Genomic DNA, 25796 nt, shown 5'->3' on the forward strand with positions numbered 1-25796 from the left:
AGCAAGAGGAAGAAGCCAGAGGCGAACAGAACGCTGGGAAAGATGGTTTTGGGACTGCAGATTAGTCAGCACTTTTCACCATTTGCTGATTGGAAGGCTGAAAAGAAACCTCTAGCTGGAAGATGGAACTTTAGCTCACCCAATTTGCTCTCTTTATTACGTGGTACTACTTAAGTTTACTAAGTTAGCACTATTTTCTCTTTAAGATGACTTCCTTGTGGTTGTTTGTTTGTTGATTTTCTGAAGCTGTGGTAATCTCTCTTCTACCCCTTCTCTTATTATCTTGCTCCTTGCCTCCCTATTGTATCTCCTAAACACTTTACATAATTTTACTTACTGGGGGGGAAGAGGAGGATACACTATTATCAAAGAGTTAAGAGTTTACTGTTGTAAGTATTAATAGTAAAAGGGATAAACTTTGTTGATATAATCTATTTATAAATTATTTAGACTACTTACGACATTTAAGATTAATTCCTTAAAGTGTTAATTGATGTACTATTGTTGACCAATTTTCTTATTACATTGACTAGAATATTGTTGCAGATCTCTATTTATGATATAGGGAAAAAGACTGTGGAGTGAGATATAAAATTGAAATACGTGAATAGTCTTTCAAGTACAGAACCCAAATACTGAATGGTGATTTGGGATAATATATTTAATATTGTGCATCAACAAAAACAAATACTTAGAGAGATGACATCCACAACAACTATGGCCTTAAAAACAGGAAAGAAGGCTATCCCGACCCTATCGACTACGTTGACAGCCACCCCACCAACATCTCAAAAAACTATCGAGGAGTCTTTAATAGGGGAAAAGCAGCCCAATGTCCCCAATATTAATATACAAACTTCCATATTAGCTTTGCAGGAAGCTATATCTAAAATGCAAGAAATGATGATTAATAATCACAAGGAAACTAGAGCAGATATAAGCGAATTGAAAGATGAGATGGGGAAAATGAAGGCTGAAATGAAAGCGGATATAGCGAAGGTGGAGGGTAAGATAGGGTCTCTACAGCAGGCCATGGAGAGAAACGAAGTGAAAATAAAAGATATAGAGAGTAGAACAACACGCATGGAGTCTAACTTTGAAAGGATGGATGAGGAATTTAAAAATGTACTTAGAAACGGAAGACTCTCTGATCCACCTCGAGATGGACAAAGCAATGGCGTATTTAAGATTCCAGAATGTGGCGGAAGCCAAAAATGAAGAATTGGAACATCTGATGGCAGAAATATTGGCTGAATGGCTAGGAAAGGAAAAAAGATGATCTAATTAAAGAGTTTGATGAGGTATATAGGGTTAGCACAAGCTACGCCAGGCGTAACAACTGTCCAAGAGAAATTCATATCCGCTTCTCTAGGAGATGTCTGAGGGATTTAATTTTGAAAATGTCTAGGGAGGAAACAATATCATATAAGGGCAGAGAAATTAGGATTTTAAAACAAATTCCAAAGAGAGTGAGGATGATAAGACAAGATTATAAATTTTTAGCTAATGATTTAAATAAAGAAGGAATCTATTTTAAATGGTTAATCCCGGAAGGGATGTTAATTACATGGAAAGAGAGGAAAATCAAAATAGAATCGATAGAACAGGCCCAAGTTTTTCATCAACAGCTCACAGATAAGAATAGTCAACCCACCAAAGAAGAAACTAAAACAAGACCACAGGAGGTCCGATATTATCACAGAACCCAAAAGGAACGACTTTCTCCAATTTCAAGAAGTGATAATCCACAACAGGGGAGAGAAGAGCAAATCCCACAACAACAACAACAAGAGAACCGAATCATTACTAGGCAAAAATCTAAGCAGAAGTAGATAAATGGTGGAGGGGAAGAAGTTGCTCTCCATCAATTTCCTGCTTTTTCAACTGCAGCTGTGCCGCGCAAAGCAGCTGCTGTTGAAAAAGTAGAAATAAAGGACAGGTAAGAGCCCAGGTGGGCCAAAACAGCAGCAAACACAGAACCGGTTTGGTGTCTGCTGCTCTTCAGAGCTACCGGTTCTGTAGAGCTGGACAGAAGCGGTAGAATCCCACTCCTGGGTGAGCCCATTTTGATAGTATGTTGCAGGCACATTCACTAAATGAGGAAGCTGCACCTTGCTATCTCATCCAGATCACAAGGATGCTCCTTATCACCATCTTGTCTTCTGGCTTCTAGGCAGGATAGAATATTTATAACTAGCTCGATATCTGTGGTTTGCTATGAAACTATGTGGTAGGGCTTAGTTTTGCGGGAGGAAAATAAGGGGAAAAAAATTCTGCCTCTGTCTACCAGCCTCCATTGGTATTTATCTGGCTAGCGCCCTGTCAGTGTGTGAGAGTGGAGTGCTGTTTGGAAACTGAAACAGGATTTGCTGTGTGAGCGAGAAGGAGACAGCAAGGAGCCTGGCCGTGGCTTAGCTCAACTGTTCTGTACTAAAGCTGCTTGGTGCTGTGAAACTAAAACTGAAACCGAAACTCCTCTCCTCTGCTTGTGTTTTGCATTTGGAAGAGATTTATTTTCAGATGTGGAGGGGGAAGTAGAACTCCTTAGCATCAGAGTGTGTTAATAATAATATATGAAATACTAATGCTCTGATAGTCATTTCAAAAAATCCTGAGCACCTAGAAGCCAAGAGGAACATATGTTCCAAATTTCAAGTTTGTAGGCTTCGTAGTTCTGGAGATTTTGTGATGATGCGTGAATGGTATTTCGCTTTTATATAGAGAGAGAATAATTTCCTGGCTTGCCTGTTTTCCATCTATTTTTATTTTAATACATCCATTGAAGTGATCCTACAAATGCCACCTTGCAGCATTTTAAAAGATTCTTCATCAGGGCAGAAACCTGGTGCTCCTCACAGATACTACATATTGACACTTCTAGATCTAGCCCTAATCTTGATGTCCTTTACAGTTAGACCAGCCTTTCCTAACCCAGCACTGTCCTGCAATTTTGGGACTCCGGTACCAAGAATTCCTTACTGGTGTAGGAGATGCAGTCCCCCTGATACATCTGGAGAGGCCTCTTTTGGATGAGGCTAATCAAAACCTATTCTAGTAAGCTATCTTTTAAAACATTCAACTTTGGATGCTTATTTTAAAGTTGGATTGAAAGCACATTGCTATTTAGCAAATGCATCCTCTTTTCCTCGCTCTAACCACTAGGGGACACCTTCTTGCATGCATACTTACCAATCTGGAAATAGGAATAGACAGCTAGTGCTTCATTGACAAGGCGGTCCCGTCGAGGATTTCGGGGTTTCAGATGCATGATATCACTCTCAGCCTTTTCATAGGCCAGCGAAACCGAGGGGAACTGTGGGGGAGGACAGAATATCTAGAACAAGCATTTGATGCAGCTTTATTTACACCCCAGGCTTGCTATGATGGACTTTGGGAAATTTTGGGAACTTGGTGTGGTGGATGAAAACCTTTTAGAGCAAGAGTAGCCTTTAGACCTGTAAGGTTGGAGTCAAACAACATACTTAACCTGATAAATGAATTAATTCATATCATTTGGGTTTACCTTGATCTAACCAATTGGGCTAAATTGGCCTCACCTCAAAATTAAAACTATTAAAAAACAAACAAACCCACCTTAATAACTCATAAATACAGTCACTGGCTTAGTGGGTTTAGCGTGTTGTGTGATTGCAACAATTATATTGCCTTACACAGGCTGGGTTAACACTTTTGTTTCAAAAGAAATGGCTTATACATCCACAAAATGGGACCCACAAAATTAAATCTGGTTTGGAGGGGCGGATGTCTTTTATTCTGCTTCCTGCAAACTTTGGTCCCTTAGGACTCACAATGTCTGTACACAACTCGATGAAGAGGATGGTGATGCAGCCAAGAGGAAGAGGGACACTGACGGTGATGTAGATCAAGTAGGGGGTCAGCTCGGGGATGTTCTTGGTCAAGGTATAAGCAATGGATTTCTTGAGATTGTCAAAGATCAGGCGCCCTGGAGGGGAAACAATGAAAAATGCAGAACAGGAATGGCTTCTTTCTATGTGCTGTAAGAGCCGCGGTGGCGCAGTGGTTAGAACGCAGTACTGCAGGTGGCTATTGCTGACTGCCAGCTGCCTGCAATTTGGAAGTTCGATTCTCACCCCCTCAGGGTTGACTCAGCCTTCCATCCTTCCCCCAAGACAGTAAAATGAGGACCCAGATTGTTGGGGGCAATAGGCTGACTCTGTAAAACCGCTTAGAGAGGACTGTAAAAGCACCGTGAAGCGGTATCTAACTCTTAAGTGCTATTGCTATTATTCTAGGTGCATGAGGACAACCTATCTCAGAATCTCTCTACCAAGGGATCCTCCCAGAAACCGACCTTGCTCAACACCAGTGACAATGGAGGCAAAATTGTCATCCAACAAGATCATGTCAGCAGCATTCTTGGCTGCATCGGATCCAGCAATGCCCATCGCAACTCCGATATCGGCTTTCTTCAGCGCCGGGGAGTCATTCACCCCGTCTCCTGTAACAGCCACAATTGCACCCTGTGGATAAGAGCGAGAAGCTATGAGACTTGGGTTCTACAAACGGGATTCAGAACAAAGATTTGTAATGGGCAGCACTTCTCTTTAGTATTCCATGTGCTCGGAAGGCTTTGCTACGCCATGTTTCTTCTTGGTCTTCATTCTGGAAAGGGATACCTACCATATTTTCCCATGTATAAGATGATACTTTTTCTTTAAAACTCTCTTTATATAAAAGCGAAATACCACTCATGCATCCTCACAAAATTTCCAGAACTGTAAAGCCTACAAACTTGAAATTTGGCATGTATGTTCCTCTTGGCTTCTAGGTGCTCTCTAAGAAAGGATTTTTCAAGATGACCATCAGAGCATTAGTATTTCTTATATTATTATTATTATTATTAACATGCTCTGATGCTAAGGAGTTCTAGTCCCCCTCCCCACCTGAAAAGAAATCTCTTCCAAATGCAAAACACAAGCAGAGGAGTTTCAGCTTCAGTTTCATAGCAGCAAGCAGCTTTAGTACAGAACAGTTGAGCTAAGCCACGCCCAGGCTCCTTGCTGTTTCCTTCTTGCTCACACAGCTCGTACTGTTTCAGTTTCCAAACAGCCCTCAACTTTCTCACACACTGACAGGACGCTAGCCAGATGAATACAAATGGATGCTAGTAGACAGAAGCAGAATTTTTTCCCCTTATTTTCCTCCCCAAAAAACTAAGGTTGACCACATAGTTTCGTAGTGAAGCACTGGTATCGAGTTATTATTTACCTAAAAATAAAGGGGCGTTTTATACACAGGGTGGCTGGGAGGAGAACCGCAGTTGGAAAAGCTGCCGATATCTTATCTCTGCAAACTAACCTCAGGAGCGAAACTTCCAATTGCAGAGACAAACTAACGGGTTTCCTCCAATCATGAGCCTTATGTAACTGATGTTGGCAGACAGTGTGTAACCAGTGCCCACATGTGACAGGAAGCCAGGGGGGGATTCAACCGGTGTTACTACTGGTTCAGTGACTATGTTTTGCACGCACATGCATAAAAAAACCATCAGCTGTGTTGCCCAGACAGCTGAAAAGTTCTGCGTGCAGGTGCACAGCGTTTGTAAAAGCCACTTTTTTTCCTGCTTTTTCAGCCTCAGCTGTGCTGCACAAAGCAGCTGAGGTTGAAAAAAGCAGGAAATAAAGGTCAGGTAAGAGCCCAGGCGAGCGGGTGGACCAAACAGCAGCAAACACAGAACTGGTTCAATGTCTGCTGCTCTTCAGAGCTACCAGTTCTTTTAGAGCCAGGCAGAACCGATAGCGTCCCACCCCTGCAGGGAGCGGTAATTCGGAGCATTCTGAGCCCATAAAAATGTCAGAAAACTAAAAAATAAATACCAGTACCGGTAAGCGAATGTCTTTGCAAAATACATGTTTAAATGTTTAAAATAGTGATTTCTGAATTTTGGGTAAGAAAAGTGGGGGAGAGGGCCCCCCAATACATGGGGTCATCTTATAGATGGAAAAATACAGTAATTAGAAGCTTCTTCATATCACAATTGGTCCAGGATGGCTGCTTCAGGCATTTCTATATATCCCAGGGTAATGCGCTTGTCCGTTCAGCTTAATGTATTTCACAAAGCAATTATGAAGATTAAAAAAAAATGGCAACCCCGCATTGTATTATCTTTGGAGGAAGGGAAGGATGCAGCCAATTATTTAATTATGGACCGTGCCCAGGCTTAACTTGTTTACCAGGTTCATCAAAATCCATCTGGGAAGTTCATATCAAATTATAAATAGATCATGATTTATGGGAATTACACAAATCAAATTATCTTTATTATGGTCGTTGGCCAGCATTTATACATATTAAAACCATAAGGAAAAAAAAAACCCTAAGGGGAGAATTATCAGCGTTCGGTATTTTGTATAAATGCTGTCACTGGTTCTGTAAACGTTCTGGTTTCAATAGCTGGGAAACTTTTAAAAAGTAGGTGTCAAATATATCTACGTTTTATAAGAAGTTTGGATCTTACCCAGGGGTAGGCTGCTGCAGATTCGCACGGTTGGGAGTTTCTCTAGCTAAGAGTCTGCCCAGTTTGGCGAACTTGCAAATCCCATCCCTGGCTGGCCCCGCCCACCCTGCCCTGCCCCTCCCAGGAGTCCCCATGTGGCCCATTTTGGATGCCAGGTAAGTACAGGGCCTGTGCAGAAGCTAAGGAAGGGTGAAAAACGGGCCTCCTGAAAGTCTGAGAAGGCCGGAAATGGGCCTGTTTCCCGCCTCCAGAGGGCCTCCAGAGCCTGGGGGAGGCTGTTTTTGCCCTCCCAGAGTCTTGAGGAAAGCCTCTGGAGCCTGGGGAGGGTGAAAAACGGGCCTCCCGGAAGTTCTGAAAGGCCAGAAGTGGGCCTCCAGAGGGTTGCTGGAGTCCCGGGGGAGGCCATTTTTGCCCTCCCAAAGGCTCAAGGAAAGCCCCCGGAGCCTGGGGAAGGCGAAAACGCCCCCCTTCATGGTGCAGGAGGCCAACTAGGTCACGCCCACCATGGCCACACCCACCCATCAACCTGGGAGAAAACCAGTTGCTAAATTTTTTGAAGCCCACCCGACCTTACCAGTTTCTGACAGCTTTCTACAATGATGAGCTTCTGCTGCGGAGAGGTACGTGCAAAGACCATCTCTGGATGCATCTTGAGGATCTCAACCAACTCTTCACTTTCCATATCTTTCAATTGACCTCCATTGATTACACATGCCCGGGCATCCCTTGAAATAAGAGAGAAACCTTCCTCAAGATTAAAAAACCTCCCCAATAGCACCCTAGCAACATCACACGACTTCTTTCCTTGCACAGAATATCTTCCTTGTCCGATGTTGCTGTCACTCAAAGTAGCTCTTTAACATGTCTGGGTATTAAGATGCTCACCGCTTGTTAACTTGCTCCACGGGGATGCGGAGGCGGGTGGCTATATCTTCAACAGTTTCACTGCCCTCTGAGATGATGCCAACACTGGCAGCGATGGCTTTGGCAGTGATTGGATGGTCTCCGGTTACCATGATCACCTGGGGGGAAAATGGGAGAAGGGGTGGGGATTGCAGCAGTTGTCTCTATACATTTTTGTCACATACCCAAGTATCTTGAGCCATGGTGGTACAGGGGTTGGAGTGCAGTACTGCAAGCTACTTCTGCTGACTTCCAGTTGCCTGCAATTTGGCTGTTCGAATCTCACCAGGCTCAAGGTTGACTCAGCCTTCCATCCTTCCGAGGTACATAGTGGTACAATTTTTCAACGCCCTCCCTTCCAATGTCTTCATTTGTGAAATAGATTGTGCAAGCACTTTTCTTGTTTTTTTAGTATCCATTTGCGTTAAAAGATGACTTTTATGTCATTTGCTTGTGATGATTTCAAATACACCTGTATAGGTTAGATTTTCCGCTTTCCTTCTTAACATAGCCCTCATCAATTTTAAGGCCATATGCGCTTGCAGTTAATAAATGATTTTTTAAAAAATTAAACAAGATGTGATTTCTGTACTGTGTAATGAAATCCCAGGTTCTGGCTCTATTGGTAGCTGAATTCACTTATTTCTCTTCTGTCTCAATTCTGTAAACCACTTAGAGAGGGCTGTAAAGTGGTATATAAGTCTATATACCTGAAGTCCAACATACCTAGAAGTTTCAGATTAGGAAGGAACCATCCTAGGATCTTGTAAGATTTCAACGTGTCCCCGTCTGGCTTTCATAGCATTATTATGAATATTTTCCCAACCATTTAAATCAGGGGTGTCCAACCTTGGCAACTTTAAGACTTGTGGACTTCAACTCAGCTTTGCTGGCTGAGGAATTCTGGGAGTTGAAGTCCACAAGTCTTAAAGTTGCCAAGGTTGGACACCCCTGATTTAAATCATCAGAACATCTGACGGACTTACCCGGATGCCTGCAGTACGGCATTTCATGACGGCATCGGGCACAGTGGCTCTAGGTGGATCAATCATAGAGATAAGGCCTGCAAAGCATAGCCCACTAGTGGGGAAGTTTGTTTCCTCACTGTCAAAGTGATAGCCACGTGGGAACTCATTCTGGGGAAGATAGAGGTGACAGAAACCTGTGGACGAGAGAGAGATGCATTAGCATGGCCCATAAATCAAACTACTTTATTCAAATTCAAGACAGCTCCATCTTCACTTAGCCCATAATGTTCAAACTGGTCTTTTGATGCTTCACTTGATATTTCAGGTTTCTCATAATCCAAGTAGTTAACAATGTTGAGGGTGTTGGATACCTAACATCAAAAACATCATCAAAAAAGCACAACAAAGAATGTTCTTTCTATGCCAGCTCAGAAAGCTCCAACTGCCCAAGGAGCTGCTGATACAGTTTTACAGAGGAATGATTGACTCTGTCATCTGCACCTCTATAACTGTCTGGTTTGGTTCTTCAAGCCAACAAGACAGACACAGACTTCAGAGAGTAATTAGGACTGCAGAAAAAACAATTACTATCAACCTGCCTTCCATGGAGAATCTGTATACTGCATGAGTCAAAAAGAGAGCTGTGAAAATAGTTAGAGACCTCTCACATCCCAGACATAAAGTGTTTCAACTCCTACCCTCAAAACAACGCTATAGAGCATTGCACATCACAACAACTAGACACAAGGACAGTTTTTTCCCAAACGCCATCACTCTGCTAAACAAATAATTCCCTCAACACTATCCAACTGTTTACAAAGTCTGCACTACTATTACTATTAATCTTCTCATCACTCCTTATCACCCATGCCCTCCCTCTTGTGACTGTATGACTGTAACTTTGTCGCTTGTATCCTTACGATTTATATTGACTGTTGCCTAGTATGATTTGATTGCTTATGACTATCATTAACTGTTGTACCTTATGATTCTTGACGAATGTATCTTTTCTTTTATGTACACTGAGAGCATTTGCACCATAGACAAATTCCTTGCATGTCCAATCACACTTGGCCAATAAGGAATTCTATTCTATTCTATTCTATTCTATTCTATTCTATTCTATTCTATTCTATTCTATTCTATTCTATTCTATTCTATTCTATTCTATTCTATTCTATTCTTCAGTAGTAGCTGGGAGACACTATCTAAATTTCCTGAATGCTGCTCATGTAAAATCCCTCTGAGAAATTGTAGGGGAGTTCAGTAGTGGCTCCATGCTGCTCACAAGAGCATAATTGCTACCTGGAAAGGCTCAACATGTCAATGAAGGAGAAGATCCAGAAAGAGGGCATTTCGTTGAGGTTCTTCTCAAAAATAAAAAAAAATAGAGACGGCCTACCAGCAGGGAGTTGCAGAGATTTTTTTTAAAAAAATTACTTAATGAAAACTTCAGTCATTGATGTTATTCTTTCTTACCCAGCACACGCTCGCCCAGTCCACCAAGGTCCATATAAGCTGTTTGGAAAGCTTCTCTCCATTGCTCGTCGAGGGCCAACTCCTGGCCCTTAATCATGATGGTGGAGCAGCGTTCCAGGATCCTCTCAGGAGCACCTTTCATCACCAGCAGGTGGCGCTGGTCTCTGGGATCTTCAAGCTCATGGATAGACAGCTGAAAGTAGGGGAAGACCATCGAATTAATGAGATGTGTCCCTACCCAATGGGACTGCAGCCAAGAAATTAAAAGATGCTTGCTCCTAGGGAGGAAAGCTATGGCAAATCTAGACAGCATACTGAAAATTCAGAGATTCAGGGGTTGTGATGGGTCGGACATGACTTCGCACAACAACAACATGCAATTTTCTAGCTTCTTGGCTTTTGGCAATGAACTAAGCAGGAGGGAACAGATTTAAATACCAAATTAATTCGAGTTCCTTTTGCTTAACTCCTTGGAACCAAGGGGACAGAAAGTCAGCTGCTAACCTGGAATTTGTTGGTGGAGTTGAAGGGAATCTCGCAGACTTTTTTGTAGCGCTCCCGGTACTCCATGACATTGCCGAGGGTGATTTCAGAGAATTTCAGCAGGGCTGTCTCCGAGGCATCTCCAATCACAATACGCTGGGATTGAAAAGGGAGAGAAACGTTGAAATGGGATGAGCAGCGTTGAAGCGCTGGCTTGAATTTGCATTTATACTAGATCGGTGTTTCTCAAGTTTGACGGCTTTAAGATGAGTGGGCTTCAACTTCCTCAGAAGGCAAGATAGTTAAATTGAGATTGGTTAGCTCATGCAGAAGTAGATTTTCTTACTTCTTACTTGTCGGAAACTCTAAAAGACTACAGAATTATTTTATGAGTTGACATTTTGATTGCCCCTCACTTGGTGTCTATGGAGATTCTCAGTCATCCAGGTCCTGGTTGTCCCAAAGGTGCTTTTTTCAAGAGGCAACTGGACTTTCTGGTTTATTTCTTTGAAGACGTTTCGCTTCTCATCCAAGAAGAAGAACCTGAAGAAGCTTCTTGGATGAGAAGTGAAATGTCTTCAAACAAAAACCAAAAGGCACCTTTGGGTCTCTTCACTTGGGTCTGAGTTGAACAGCTGAGCCAACCTTGCTGCTTTTCAAGCATGCGTCACAATAAGCCTCAGCTTTTGATCTTAACTGGTTTGGTTGAGGATGCTGGGAATTGCAACTAAATGCCTACTGGGGACAAAACCTCTAGCCATTATGCCACCCTGGGCAGTGTTTTTCAAATTTGGCCACTTTAAGACATGCTGGTTGGGGAATTCTGGGAGCTGAAGTCCACATGCCTTAAAGTGGCCGAGTTTCAGAAAACTTGGGTTAAAGCCTTCTCCATTGACTTTGCTTGTCAGACAGTCGCAAAAGGAGATCACGTTATCCCAGGACGCTACAACCGTCATAAATACAAGTCAGTGGCCGAGCATCTGAATCTTGATCATGTGACCATGGGGATGCTGCAATAATCCTCTAAGGGTGAAAAATGGTTGCAAGTCACTTTTTTCCATACCGTTGTAACATTGAATGGCCATTCCATCAATGAACTGTTGTACGCTGTGGACCACCTGTAAATGCTTACTCTTTTGTCACGGTTCTCATCGTACGCTAAGTAAATAAATAATAATCCATAATAATTCTTACCCGTGGCACAGGTACGTTGTCCTGTCCTGATTTGAAAGAAGCCCGGTTGCAAAGGCTCACCACTTTACATAGAGCTCTCCAGGTCTCCGAGGACTGATCAAAACTTTGCCCTATGGAGCAGAACAAGGAGCAACGTGGCAGGTTTTCTGCACTGTAAGCTTAGGATGGGCAGCGTGGTGCCCATTGTTACCAACTTTCCCCTCTGCTGGTTGCTTGGCTTGCAAATACCTGACTGGTCTTCTGTAGTGTCCGCAGTGTGGATTTGGTTGTCGAACCAAAGATGTGAGACCGTCATTCGGTTCTGGGTGAGCGTCCCGGTTTTATCCGAGCAGATGACGGATGTGGAGCCCAGCGTTTCGACAGCTTCCAGATTCTTGACCACGCAGTTCTTCCTGGCCAGTCGCTTGGCTGTGAGAGACAGACAGACCTATCCAAGGAGGATGAGAGGGAGGTGGGGAGTGGGGAGGGGAGAGGGGATAGGAAATGAATGAAGTCCAATATTTGGAATTTGGGATAGCTAAAGTCAACTTAGGTTGAGTGCGTTAAGCTATTTGTTCAAGACTGACCACACTCCCAATCTTACGTTTCTGGTTGGCTGGAAGGTATGGGGAAAGTAACCCCAAAGGTGCTTTTTCAGGAGGCAACTGGACTCTCTTGTTTTTTTTTCTTTTGAAGACGTTTCGCTTCTCCTCCAAGAAGCTTCTTTAGCTCTGACTGGATGGTGGGGAATAGAAGGATTTATATTCCTTGCAGACAGCTGGTCATTTGCATCCTTCTAGAAGGTTGTTGAAGCACTTGGAGGTTTATCTGTGTCCTCAGGGTCTGTCTGCAAATCCTTCCATTCCCCAACATCCAGTCAGAGCTGAAGAAGCTTCTTGGATGAGAAGCGAAACATCTTCAAAAGAAAAAAAACAGGAAAGTCCCATTGCATATTGAAAATAGCACCTGTGGGACAATCATGGCCTGAAAGGCTGAGAATCTCTACAGACCTATGGGAAAAATAGTGCAGAATATCCGAAGGATACCATGTTGGGAAGGATCATTTAGTTCATTCCTAGCTGTTCTGTTAGGTGGTAAGTCTTTGAACCGTGGAAGATATTTTGTTACTCGAGACGTTCCCTGGTGGAGGTGTTTATGGAGATTCTCATCTCTGGTGGGATTCAATTCTTTTTTTACTTCTGGTTCTGTGGGTGTGGCTTGGCGGGCATGGCAGGGGAAGGATATTGTAAAATCTCCAGTCAGAGGTGGTATTTGCCGGTTCTCTGAACTACTTAAAATTCCTGCTACCAGTTCTCCAGAACTGGTCAGAACCTGCGGAATCCCACCTCTGATTCTCGGTCACCCAGATCGTGGTTGTCCGAAAGATGCTTTTTCAAAAGGCAACTGGACTTTGTTTTTCCTTGAAGATGTCTTGCTTCTCACTAAAGAAGCTTTCTCACTTCTGATGGAACGGAAGGATTATATATTTCTTGCAGTCATCTGGTCACGAACACTCTTCCTTCAACCGAGGGGGAGGGGTATGACATCCCTGTTCATAACAAAGTCCTTTCATCAGTTCCACACCCACTTGGACTATTCAGGTGACGCCCGAAGGCGCAGATAAGCTGCCAAACAAAGTCCAACTGCTTTTGGGAAAAACACCATTGGGACTTCCTGGTGGAGATGCCAGGGTGTGATCACAGTAACTTCCTCCATACAAAGCAACATGGGAAGATGTTAAGGAAAGAACAGGGGGAAAGTATCCAAGGAAGAGCTCAAATGGCTGGTGGTGCGATATTTACCGTGACTGTTGCTAGAAGACCCTCAGGGACATAAGCCACCACAATTGCCATGAAAAAGACCATGGCCCTGAGGAAGGGGTAGCCGATCACCATGGCAACAACAAAGAAGGTGGCACCAAAGAAAATGGCCAAGCCAGCTATGATGTCCACAAAATGCTCGATCTCAATAGCAATGGGTGTCTTCTCATTCTCCACTCCTGAAGCCAGGCTGGCGATGCGCCCAATGATGGTGCGGTCCCCGGTGTTAATGATAACGCCAGTGGCAGTTCCTGAAAAGGAAGAAGGGAAGAGCTAGAAGCTACCAGAGGACAATCAAGGCCTCCCCTCCCCCAAAATAGTGCTTCCTACCTTCTAAGCACATGGTTGAGAAGAAGGCAATGTTTCTTGTTTCTAAGGGGCTCTCATGGGTGCATTCTGGGGTACGGTTTTGAGGTTCGGATTCCCCTGTCAAAGAGGAATTATCCACCTAGAAAAAAGGAGGGAAGAAAGAAAGGAGGTTTCCTATGTGCATCGTGCCATAATTCCATGGAACTCTGTAGGCACAACTCTCGGTATGGAGTTAATTGCCCGCGGCGGGATAATTTTCAACTCTGAAATTTACATTGTGCATTTTCTTTCTTACATTATTAAAAAATGTCTATCTGCAGGAGATGGGAACATTTTTCTCTCTCCACAGACTGCCCTCTGGTGCTTTGGAGAATAATTTGACACCCTCTTCTTTGTGGTACCCCGTCAAATACTGGAATATTGCTAGCATGTCATCCCTAATTCTTTTTTTCATTAGACTAGCCAAACCCAGATCCTGCAGCCATTTCTTCATATGTTTTAGTCTCCAGGCCTTTGATCATCTGAGTTGCTCTTCTCTGAACTTTTTCCAAGGTCTCAACATCTTTTTGTAACATGGTGACCAAAATTGGCCGTAGTATTCCAGGTGTAGTCTTACTAGGATTTTACAAAGTGGTACTCGTACGTCACGTGATCGTGATCCTATGCCTCTGTTTATACAACCCAGGACTGTTTTTCTGCTCTTTTGGATGCTGCTGCACATTGCTGGCTCCTATTCAAGTGATCCTTTCTCTAGTTCCTTTCCTTCTTCCAGAGAAATACGTGGGCCAAACTTTCGAATCTTTCTCCAGCAGAGGGGGAGTAAAGCAAACCTTCTGGAGTGGGGAGAAGGTGAGGTCATATTTATCAGAACAACCTTCGCTCTTATTTAGGTACCTTGCATCCTTGACCAGTGATGATTCTGATGTCCGCTGGGACTCGGTCTCCCCCTTTGATCTCCACCAAGTCACCCACTACCAGTTGATTAGCATTGATCTGGAACTTGTCACCATCCCGAATCACCGTGGCTTGCTGTGTGATTGGAAGAAGAGAAGAAACAAACCTGGATTTGAGATTATTCAGCAGAGGTTATACTACCTGAGACTTCTCAGAAAACAACAACTGAATGAAAAACTGCCGGTGACCTTCTACTGCTGCACCATAGATAGGATTTTATCTTACTGCACCTCTGTATGGTTTGCCAATTGCACAGGGGCAGATAGCAAAGCACTCCAGAAGGTTAATTTCATTGCCCAGAGGATCATTGGTTGCCCTCTTCCCTCTTTGGAAGAGCTTTATAGCTCCCGCTGCCTTAAGAAAGCTCAAAACATTCTCAAAGATCCATCTCATCCTGGGAACCCTTTTTTAAAACTATTACCATCTGGCAGACGGTACAGGATAATAAAAACAAGGACAAATAGGCTGAAAAACAGCTTCTATCCCAGGGCAGTAACTCTATTGAATTCTACTGTACAGTACACTGAAGATGGTATTTAATTTTGTTGTACAACGTGCAATGACAATAAACTAAACTAAACTAAACTAAACTAAACTAAACTAAACTAAACTAAACTAAACTAAACTAAACTAAACTAAACTAAACTAAACTTTTCTTTCATTGAACTACCCCCACCCCCCTGGAATTAAAACAAAGCAAAACTCCCAGATGGTCAAAGAATTTGTTATTTTCAGATGCAGTATGGGGAGCCATTTTTTACCTGCGGCACGAGATTCTTGAAACTTGCAATGATGTTTGTACTTTTAAACTCTTGATAGTAACCAAAGCAGCCAGTCACAACCACGACAGCGATAAGAGCAACGGCCAAGTATAACTAGAAAAGAAAAGGAAAAAAAATATTCTGGTATTTGTGTTGTCACAGCTGCACTTCTTCAATTAATCCTGGCAGACATCACATTTATTATACAGCCACTCCTCATTTAGCAGCTGCCTTCTTTAGCAACCATTTTCAAATACGACAATAATAAACAGTACCAAATATTCATTTTCTGACCATTATACCCATTTACACCTGAGTAGAAAAGCTGTCAGTGTGAAACTGATTTATGTTTCAGGCAGCAGCTGTGAGCTGGGGAGGGGAGGTCTAATAAATTAATCAAGGTCACAGCTGCGCTTGTTCACCTGCAATTAGCACTTTTAAGAAAATCCCATATTACCTAGAAAAGCAGCTCAAGAGCGATAGCTTGTTTAAACAATCTCTGTGCTTGTTTGACAACAAAGGAGCTAGAACCGATTGTGGTTGCTTAAAGGAGGAGAAGGTGTCCTAGAAAATATCCCTAGGTTAATGAGGTTTAAGGTTTAAGTTGTTAAAATATATCTTCTTCTTCTTCTTCTTCTTCTTCTTCTTCTTCTTCTTCTTCTTCTTCTTCTTCTTCTTCTTCTTCTTCTTCTTCTTCTTCTTCTTCTTCTTCTTCTTCTTCTTCTTCTTCTTCTTCTTCTTCTTCTTCTTCTTTCTTCTTTCTTCTTTCTTCTTTCTTCTTTCTTCTTCTGCCGTATCCGTCATTGGACATTGGTGATCACATTGGTGATCCTATTTTTATCAACAGCCCCAGAAAAAAGTGCTGTTGAGTTTTGTCCAAACCCCCTTTGATTTTGAAGCCCTGATGTTCTTCTTCTGTCTAGACCTCATTTCCGTTCAATTCTTTCCCTGGAGGATTAAGTGAAGGATGTCATATTTTTCCAGCTGTCGCATTCCCATGTCTGAGATATTCTGGCCATTAGATGGCAGCAAATAGAGTTTTGTAATCATCTATTATTCTATGTCAGTGGTCCCCAACCTGTCCCACTTGATGGGGAGAGGAGAGGGAACGGTTTTGTGCAAGTGCCTACTACTTGCACAAGTGGAGCTTCATGTATGAGTGCCTGCCACTCGCACAAGTGGAGTTGCACACATGCGTGTGCACTCACCTGCCGCTCACGCAGCCTGGTTCCAAACGAGCCGTAGCCCGGCAAAGAGCTGTGGCCTGGAGGTTGGGGACCCCTGATCTACATATCATCTCAATTTTTCCATCCCAGATTTGGCAACTGTGCAGCAACCCAACTTTGCCATGCTCAATTCATCTACCGCTAGGGATCCAGCACCATTCAAGGTATATAATTAAATCATGGCATTCAAACCTAGAGAAGAAAGAGTTAATTCTGGACCCCGCCCACCTGAGGCTTAGCCCCACCCACCAATGGCGGGATTCAAATTATTTTTACCACCAGTTCTGTGGGTGTGGCTTGGTGGGCATGCTTTGCACACACGCGGAGGGTTTCCTACTGGCCTTCTCCTGCAATCCTGCATTCTCCCTGTGGGATAAACAGTCGACGCGCAGCAATCTGCTGTGTCATGTGAAGCAGCTGAGCTTCAAAACCAGGAAATAAAGATCAGTATATAGCTGGGGCAGGTGAGTGGGCTCAGCAGCTGATTGTTGGAGTGAACTGGTTCACCCACAGATGATTCTCGGAGAGACCAGTTTGGTCGAACCAGTAGAATACCACCCCCTGCTACCCACTTTTCATCCTCACTCTATCTCCTATTGCATCTCTCTGTCCTGCTGACCTCCAAATGACGGTCTGCTTCTGCTGTGGGGCACTTACATCATCTGCGCTGGTCAGATCACCTTGGCTGCACTGGATGCCAAAGGCAATGAGACAGATGGCAGCTGCCACCCACATCAGGCACTGCAGCCCCCCAGCCAGCTGACGCGCAAACTTCACATACTCCGGAGTGCCTTTGGGGGGTTTCAATTCATTGGGGCCATCACGAAGGAGAATCTCTCCGGCCACTGTGCTGGTCAGACCCTGGAAGCAGATAGACAAGGAGGCCAGATATAAATATGCAGCAGTAGTAACAAACCAGCAATGCCTCTGATTCCTAGAGATTCGTCTATCCTGGATACAATGAATGTGGCTATCAATTTAGGGCAGCCTTATTCCCCATGTATCACTTCCTTTCAAACACTAGATGACAATCATACTTTTGTTCTGACCCAAACCCTTTTCCAATAAGACAAACAATAAGGGGAACAGCAACCTTTTAATGAGTCTTATGAATCCCCAGTTAAAAGGCTGCTGCAAACTTTGATAAACACAAACCTTGCCAAAAATGTACGAGACTGCCAAGAATCATAGACAAGAAATATTTCACAACACAAGAATCTTCAAATACCAAATTAAGATGCTGTAATGTCCACGAGGCTGAGTTTCAAAACATCTTTGCTTCCTGCAAAGAATGTTCGCTTCACAACTGGTTTTTATCTTCTTGAAGGAGGGGCCATTACCTTGCAGCCTTACTGCCAAGTCACCCGTAGTGTTGTAGCTGCTCTTTCCTGCAAGCGGCCCTGCATGCATGCACACTTGGCACAGGTTCCTCGGGAACCTCCTCATCGCTGCTGCTAGCCCCCGCAATCTCTGAAGGCAGCAGTCTACTCCCAATGGTCCTGGCCCCTCATCTGAGTCCTCGCTCTCCTCAGCCGTCTGCACCTGCTGCCGGCTAACCACAGCAACTTTCAAGGCTGCAGAAGGGCTTAGGATGAACTAGGAGAACATGCATTCCTCTTAGCTTGCTGCTAATATTCTTTTTGTCAAAGGGTTTCACCTTGTTGATGTTGGTCCTATATTTCATCTCCAACTCTTCTATAGACAGCTGATGATCATCCTAAAAGGAGGAGAGACCCAAAATAAGAATGTGATTTCAGTGGATAGAGAGAAGTTGTCTTTTGAGCTTGGTCATTCCATTCAGTGTTCTCTCCTGCTGTTTTGCATAGACACATAAGCACGGTCAACAAATGTTTCTTCAGATTAATGAGATAAATTCACAAAATGAAAGCATGGAATGATTTAAAAAATTCCAGATCAGTGGGAATTGATTCTGGATGCCAGGAGATTAAATTCCAGGCACGAAGCATATCGGGCATGAAGGCAGAGAGAAGCAAATAATATACGGTATTACAGATGGAGAAAAAAAAGCAATTTAGCTGGTATATGTACACACCTAGTATTAAACAGCAATATAATTTATTACATTGTCTCAGAAAATCGGGGAGGCAGAGTATTAAACAGAATTTGCGGTTCCGTGTTTGCATACCAAAATGTTTAGGAAACAAAATGATTAATTTCAGATGCCCTCAAAATGAGGCAATCTCTGTTATTCAGAGAAGTTTGGGGAGAGATTAAATGATGAGTTATGTAATGGATTAGACTAATGAGATCTGATGGAATTAATATGGTTTTTGTTCATATAAACAAGGCTCTGAAACCATTATTTATCATTTGCTGAAATTTTCTGAAGACCAGTACTTTTAGAGGTACTGAAGTTGCGTCTCCAAAAATTAGTGGAAAAACAACAACATTCCTTCCTTGAAGTTCAGAGAGAAAATTACATTTTGTTCTGGAGAAGAATTCTTTCCCTGGAGACCAATATAATTACATTAAGTGTACTCTGTTAGTTTTGAATGGTTTGCAGGCTAAGACATAAAAGGTTGCTTCAATTGTTCCTGTTTGTCACTTTCCTTAATTTTGTGTGCCAAATTCCGTACACAGCTCTTCCGAGTAGAGCTTTGAATGCAAAATTCCTTTAGTGTCTGTTTTATTTTTAATGTTTGCTTTCAGATTCCAAATTCTGAAAGCGCTTAAGACGGGTTACGTGGATAAAGTGCCTCGCATTAAATCAATTACAGCCCTGTGAGATCACTGAGTTGTATCTCTTATTGTTCATAGGAGAATGAGGATAATGCCATAATGCTGAACTTGGGTTCACAGATTATGAATATGTTTTATGGATGAAGAATTGATTTCTCTTTGGCTGGTCTCTCACATCACAACTTAATTCTTTTTTTTCTTTTTTGCTAAAAGTTGATATACTTAACAACTGTACATTTGTGGCAAACACCGTGCATCATTGAATTGCACAATTGGGCCTAGAATTTTTTTTTTCCAAGCAAATTTTATTAATTTTACAAAACAATATACAAACAAACAAAACATAAAATATAATCACGTAAGAAATCTTTTTCTAAAAAACCAATACAACATCTTATTTAAGGACAGAATTATTCCAAATTATCACATTTCCATATAAACACAATTTAGTATATATATTTACCTTATCTATTCAACTTCATATCTTATCCCAACTTCTCTTTATTACTCCCTTTCCTTCTATTTATTCGAATTATAACTCTTTAATTGGGCCTAGAATTGTTGTTGCTAAGCTAGGTAAGTCATGTCTGATTTTACAGCCACGTTACACAAATCAGTGCAGTTGTTAAGAGAATCACGTGGATGTTACATGAATCTAGCTTCCCCCATGGACTTCGCTTGTCAGAAGCCAGCTGAGAAAGTCATCAATGACAATCAAATGACCCTGGGATGTTACAATCGTCATAAATAAATGCCGGTTGCCAAGTGCCTGAATTTTGATCAGGTGTCCATGCCACAGTCATAAGTATGAGGATAACTCATAAGGTGTGTTTTGAGTTTTGTGGCAACTTCAAATGCTTGCTAAACAAATGGTTTCAAGTTGAGGTCTTATAACGTATATCAACTTTCAGCAAAAATAATTTATGTTTATCCTGGTGTGATGTGACTAGTTTTATGTTTAAGTGTGATAGGCAAACTGGGGTAGTTCAATAATCCACTGTTAAATTAATCATGGGCAAGCTGCCTATTTCAAGCTATGGAAATGACAATGTCTAAATCAGTAGAGAAATCTTGTTTTTCAATTCTGGTTCTATGGCTTACCACATCCATCTCTTTCTTCATATTCTCCAACTTCTCTTTTTTCTTCAACCCCTTGTTTTTCTTCTTCTTAATCTTTACATCCATTTCCCCATCGTATTTCTCCATCTCCACTGAGTACATTTCGTACTTCTCCTAGCAGGACAAAAATGCCAAAGAGAAAGAGGTTTGTAAGTGCAAATAGCTTTGTTAATTATTATGAATTAAGGTGTTATGATATTCTTTTGGAAAGCAGAAACAGATTTTAAGTGCTGGGATTAAAATTAAACCTAATGGCCAAGCGTGAAGAATGATCTCCCCAGTGGCATTGTCAAAAAAGTTGATCGTTGGTTGCAACTGCCATCTTGGCTATTTTGACACCTCACAGGTCTGCCTTAGAACCCCAGTGCTTGACATGTTTGCTTCAATAAAATTCTCTTTATCAAATATCAAATTGTTTATCAAAAACAATCTGATTTGTACTCAAATGTTGACCTACCATTTAGCATCAAATGAATGGGTTTAATTGAAAGATGACCTTTACTAAGGTCATATTTACTAAGAGAACTGAGTAGATTACCAGAGGTGATATTCAGCCAGTTCGGACCAGTTCTGGTGTACCGGTAGCAGATATTTTGAGTAGTCCGGAGAACCGGCAAATGCCACCTCTGGCTGGCTCCACCCACCTGCCCCTGCCATTACCTCTCCTATGTTTCATTGTTTGTTGGTTTTTTTAGCTCAGCTGATTCGTGTGGCAGAGTGGATTGCCACATGTCCGCTGAGCTAAAAAACAGCTCACCTCACTAGGGCTGACACATGGGGCAGTTTCTGAGCCCTGCACATGCGCGCAAAGTGCTCTCTCATTGAACCAGTAGGAAAAAATGTGGAAAACAACCACTGTATAGGGCACACAAATACACTTGTTGAGTTGTGCTTTAGAACAAAGCTAATTATTCTAGGAATAGAATAGAGGAGTTTTACAAAATTTCACTCTGCAATTTTACTTCACTAGGAGTGGCTCTAAACTTGAGACTCCCACAGTCATCCACCACCTCTGCAGAACAGATACAGTATTTTTTTTGTTTTCCATTTTTTAAACAAATGTGAAGCTTCACAGAATGATATTTAGGGTTTTTTCCTTTTGGCCAAATGGAAAATGAGAGCAGTTGGAAATTCCCTGAATTTTGAGACTTTCTGGTAACAGGTTTGTCACACGACTGACGCCAACGCAGTTTAGATGATATGGGAGTCGAATCAGTTCCCTTTGGAGGTTTTCTTTGTTTATTTTATTATTTATTTTTGTTTTCAAGTGACTTATATTTCTGTCCTAGTAGGCCTTTTCTACTCATGCTCCATTTGAAATTACTTACGATAATGAATTTGATAATAGCAATTTGATAAAATAGGCACTTATAAACGAATATATGTATCCCAGGATAATGTTGCAGGATCCAATCTGGGTCGGTCAACTGGACCAGAGATTTTTGTCTTCTGAGCTTTTGGACTTGTGCTGAAGCCCAATCCTGCAACATGCTCTTACTGTAAGCATAAGCAAAGCCTCACTGCAATTGCCCCTCTGCATCCCCTTAGATGTGCCAGGCTGAACACCTACCACAGGAGACCTTGAGGGAGAAAACCCAACTCTTGGGAATACTGTTACAACTTTCAAATGCAACTCTATAATTCTATGAGTGCCAGAGAAGGAAGTGAGAAGGAGATAGTGGTGGTATTCAGCAGGTTCTGACCACTTCTGCAGAACTGGTAGCAGAAATTTTGAGTAGATCGGAGAACCGGCAAATCCCACCTCTGACTGGTCCCACCCCCAGCTATTCTTTGCCTCCCATTGAGTCCCAGCTGATTGGCTGGGTCTTCTTTTGTTGCCCTGCACAGGAGAAGGGAGCTGGAAAGCAGGTTAGTGGGTGGGGAGGGAATGAGGATTTTGCAGCAACCTTCCCCCAGGAGTGGGGAGGGAATGGAGATTTGGCAGTATCCTTCTCCTGCCACGCCCACCAAGCCAAGCCCACAGAACCAGTAGTAAAAAATTTTTTTGAATCCCACCATTGCCTAGAAGCTGTTTATTTATACAGTATTGAGTCTGAATCTCCCTCACAAAAAGATTCACAGCTTTGCCCAGGGCAAGCTGTAAGTTAGAAAAGCCATTCCCACAAAGCTGATGCAAAGCTCGTCGCAATAAGCTTGAAACTTGGTAGAACGCATGAATGAACAATGCTGTAGCCACATGCTACTCTTCTTTTGCAAAGTTGATACCCAGGTGGTTTCTAGAGACCAGGCATTCACCTGCCTTGCCCTTCTGTGGTTTTGCTCACTGAAAAAATGGATTGTCAATGACTAGGTGAAATTTAATGCTCGGTTTCCTTTCACCACTGGATAAATAAGGAGTCACCCTCTATACATATTAGTTTAATTTTAAGCCCTAGGACATTGTCACGGAATGTTTCTTTTTAAAACTGTATTCCATTTGTTTTACCCAGAGTTAAGATCACGAACCCGGGACTGAAACCTTTTTACATGAGGCTAAAACATATAAAGAACGGTTGCTGGAACTGAGTATGTCTGGTCTAATGAAAAGAAAGAGGGGGGGGACATGATAGCAGTGTTCCAATATCTCAGGGGCTGCCCCAAAGAAGAGGGAGTCAAGCTATTCTCCAAAGCCCCTGAGAGCAAGACAAGAAGCCATGAATGGAAACCAATCAAGGAGAGAAGCAGCCTAGAACTAAGGAGAAATTTTCTGACAATGAGGACAATTAATCAGTGGAACAACTTGCCTCCAGAAGTTGTGAACGTTCCAACACAGTTTTAAGAAGAGATTGGACAACCCTTTGTCTGAAATGGTATAGTGTTTCCTGCCTGATCAGGTGGTTGGACTAGAAGACCTCCAAGGTCCCTTCCATCTCTCTTATTCTGTTATACATCTCCCTATAAGGGTTGGGGAAATGTTTTTGCTTTGTAAAAACATATAAAAGTGATATTTGAGTTCTTCCCATATTCTGTTCTATTGCTATTTCTATACCTACTATTCTATACCTAAACTACTATGATAATTACTAAGACAACATATGTTATTTTTCATCACCTACTGAAATTAAGTTTATATACTAGTACTATTCAATACTACCGGTATATTATTGCTATTACGATCACTCTGTTACAATTGCCCACATACAATGCCATATACCAAGGGTCTTCAAACTTGGCAAGTTTAAGACTTGTGGCCTTCAACTCCCAGAATTCCTGAGCTAACATGGCCGGAGGAGGAATTCTGGGAGTTGAAGTCCACAAGTCTTAAAGCTGTCTAGTTTGAAGACCCCTGCCATGCGCCAATATTTCTTTTAAACCTGTTCTGTCTTAAATCTCCTCTCTCTGTGATTTGTTCTCTTTCTATTAAGGGTCAGCTCCTTGCATCTTTCTTACACTGTGCTTTGTCTTGCTGGCCTGCTCTTATTTATTTTCCTCTCTTTTGGACCCTCCGGTTCTTCTGAAGGAAAAAGAACTTCTTTTGTTTTCTTTGCTTTTGGCTGCAATGTTCAAAACACACGTCTCCTTCTGCACTTGTCTGAAGGTTGTAGCCTTATCAGCAACTCTGCTCTCTTGGCACTGGGGACAAGGCTCAAAGAGGAGAGAAAGAAGGCAGCAAACATTGTTAAGTAGCCTGCTTTTCCCTCCTTGAAACAAAACATTCTGTTGTCTCTTGACAGAGGTCAACGAGGTGAAACATTCCATTCAGTATATATGACATGCCAGGAAATCAGAGTAGAAAATCCCCCAAACGCTTCTCCCTTCTTTGTCCAGAATGACCAGCTAATACTAAAGTAAATATGAAACTGTTTGCTGTTCTCCCAAGATCTGGGAATCAAAGGCAGCTCTCTTGCTATGCCAAATGGAATGACTGGAGCCAGGCCTGTCTGCCCTCTCCTCCTTTCTGTTTCTCTCTCTCTCTTTCTTTCCCCCTCTCTCCAAGTGTGTGTGTGTGTGTGTGTGTGTGTGTGTGTGTGTGTATTTTAGTCCAGCAGTCTTGGAATCAGCGCAGAACGTGCCTTCTGTCAGAGATGGGAGAAGAACATTCTGTCTGTTCCTTCTGCAGATTGAATGTCTAGCAACATTTATAACCCTAATGGATTCTGGGTAGCACATCACAGAAAAATCAAACGACAATATCAATATAAAACTAGAACATCAGCTTTATCTTCTATGTGTTGGTTTCTTTTCCTTACCTCTCTGCTCTTCTCTCCTCTGCACATATTCACACATACACACTCAAATCAATACACATCTTGATTTAAATTTACACATTCATCTCTTGATGATTTCAACCCACAGGTAAAGGTACCGATGAGAACTGTCACATGAGTGGGACATCTGATTTGCCATTTCCTCCCCTGCACACTCTTTACTATGCTTCTCTACCCCAGCAATAGCGGGGCAACCATCCACATCCTGGCTAAACCATACACCCAGATTATAAATGCTATCCTAAGCCAGATTTTGTGAGCCGCTGGGATGTTGATCTATCTGCCAGGCTAGAAACCATGAGACTGTGGGTTTTAGTCTCATCTTAAGTGCAAAGTCAGCTGAGTAATCTTGGACCAGTTGCTTTCTCTCAGCCTTAGGAAGGAGGCAATGGCAAACCACTTCTGAAATATTACCAGCAGAAACTACAGGAATATCTGTGAATCAGACATGATTGAACGGAAGCGGGGAAAAAAGACTCAAGATTTTGGATGAAAGCTTTCACAGCAAATAATTAAGTTGGCACTTCACTCTGGAGAACCCTAGAGTGAAGCAGCTGTTCAGGCTGAAAGATGATGACTGGTATCTTGATCCGTTGCTCAAAGAAGCGACTTCATTTTTGCCCACGGGCAGAGTCAGCTTTAACTTTGTAGGGATAGATTGCAATATAACATCCCATCAACAACCTTGCTCTTATCCTTCTCATCATGAAATGGCTTCGGGTAGAGTCTGTTGGACAGCCAGGCCACAGCCATCGTAAATAAACAGCAATAAAAACCGTCTGCACTTTCATTTTTTGCGTGTGAACTATGCCATAATTTAGAATGGTATAAAAAACAGAACAGGATTTTTTGGGGGGTGGGTGGGTGGGAGGAATCAAATATTATATGGGTGTTTAGCTTCATTTTAAGAAAGATGTAAGAAACAAAAAGAGTAACCAAAGAATTCCTATCAATTTAATGAACGACTGATTAATTAACTGATTCGCCTTTGGAAGATTGCAAGAATGATGATGGTAGCCCCGATCTGAATTCAGCTGTAAAGTCACTTAGAACACATCAAATCTGGCATCCACATGCAGAAAAGTCCTTGGTACACCTTGAGCTTTGTTGTTTTCTTGCAGACATTTTATTAGCCAGCTAGATGTTACCTACTTTGGGTAATGAAACATTTGCAAAAAAATAACGAAGCTCAGA

General features: G+C 42.3%; 1 protein-coding gene across 2 annotated transcripts in view; it reads right to left on the bottom strand.

The window, feature by feature from the left end:
* The window catches only part of ATP4A (ATPase H+/K+ transporting subunit alpha), a 43478-nt gene that overhangs the window by 10559 nt on the left and 7123 nt on the right, over positions 1-25796 (bottom strand). For both annotated transcript variants that reach the window (XM_087939942.1, XM_026718821.2), the window contains exons 2-18: positions 20377-20508; positions 18233-18292; positions 17233-17436; positions 15350-15463; positions 14529-14663; positions 13656-13773; positions 13308-13576; positions 11755-11953; positions 11527-11636; positions 10354-10488; positions 9850-10042; positions 8389-8564; positions 7385-7521; positions 7074-7224; positions 4334-4502; positions 3810-3964; positions 3190-3313 (exon numbers count right to left, since the gene is read on the bottom strand). In XM_087939942.1, coding sequence (XP_087796068.1) covers positions 3190-3313; positions 3810-3964; positions 4334-4502; positions 7074-7224; positions 7385-7521; positions 8389-8564; positions 9850-10042; positions 10354-10488; positions 11527-11636; positions 11755-11953; positions 13308-13576; positions 13656-13773; positions 14529-14663; positions 15350-15463; positions 17233-17436; positions 18233-18292; positions 20377-20496 — 2569 coding nt within the window. In that variant the 5' untranslated portion in view covers positions 20497-20508. The remainder of the gene's footprint in view (positions 1-3189; positions 3314-3809; positions 3965-4333; positions 4503-7073; positions 7225-7384; positions 7522-8388; positions 8565-9849; positions 10043-10353; positions 10489-11526; positions 11637-11754; positions 11954-13307; positions 13577-13655; positions 13774-14528; positions 14664-15349; positions 15464-17232; positions 17437-18232; positions 18293-20376; positions 20509-25796) is intronic.

The sequence above is a fragment of the Pseudonaja textilis genome, chromosome 10, assembly GCF_049901715.1.
Source record: "Pseudonaja textilis isolate UNSWEBS1 chromosome 10, rPseTex1.2, whole genome shotgun sequence".
NCBI classification, from domain to species: domain Eukaryota; kingdom Metazoa; phylum Chordata; class Lepidosauria; order Squamata; family Elapidae; genus Pseudonaja; species Pseudonaja textilis.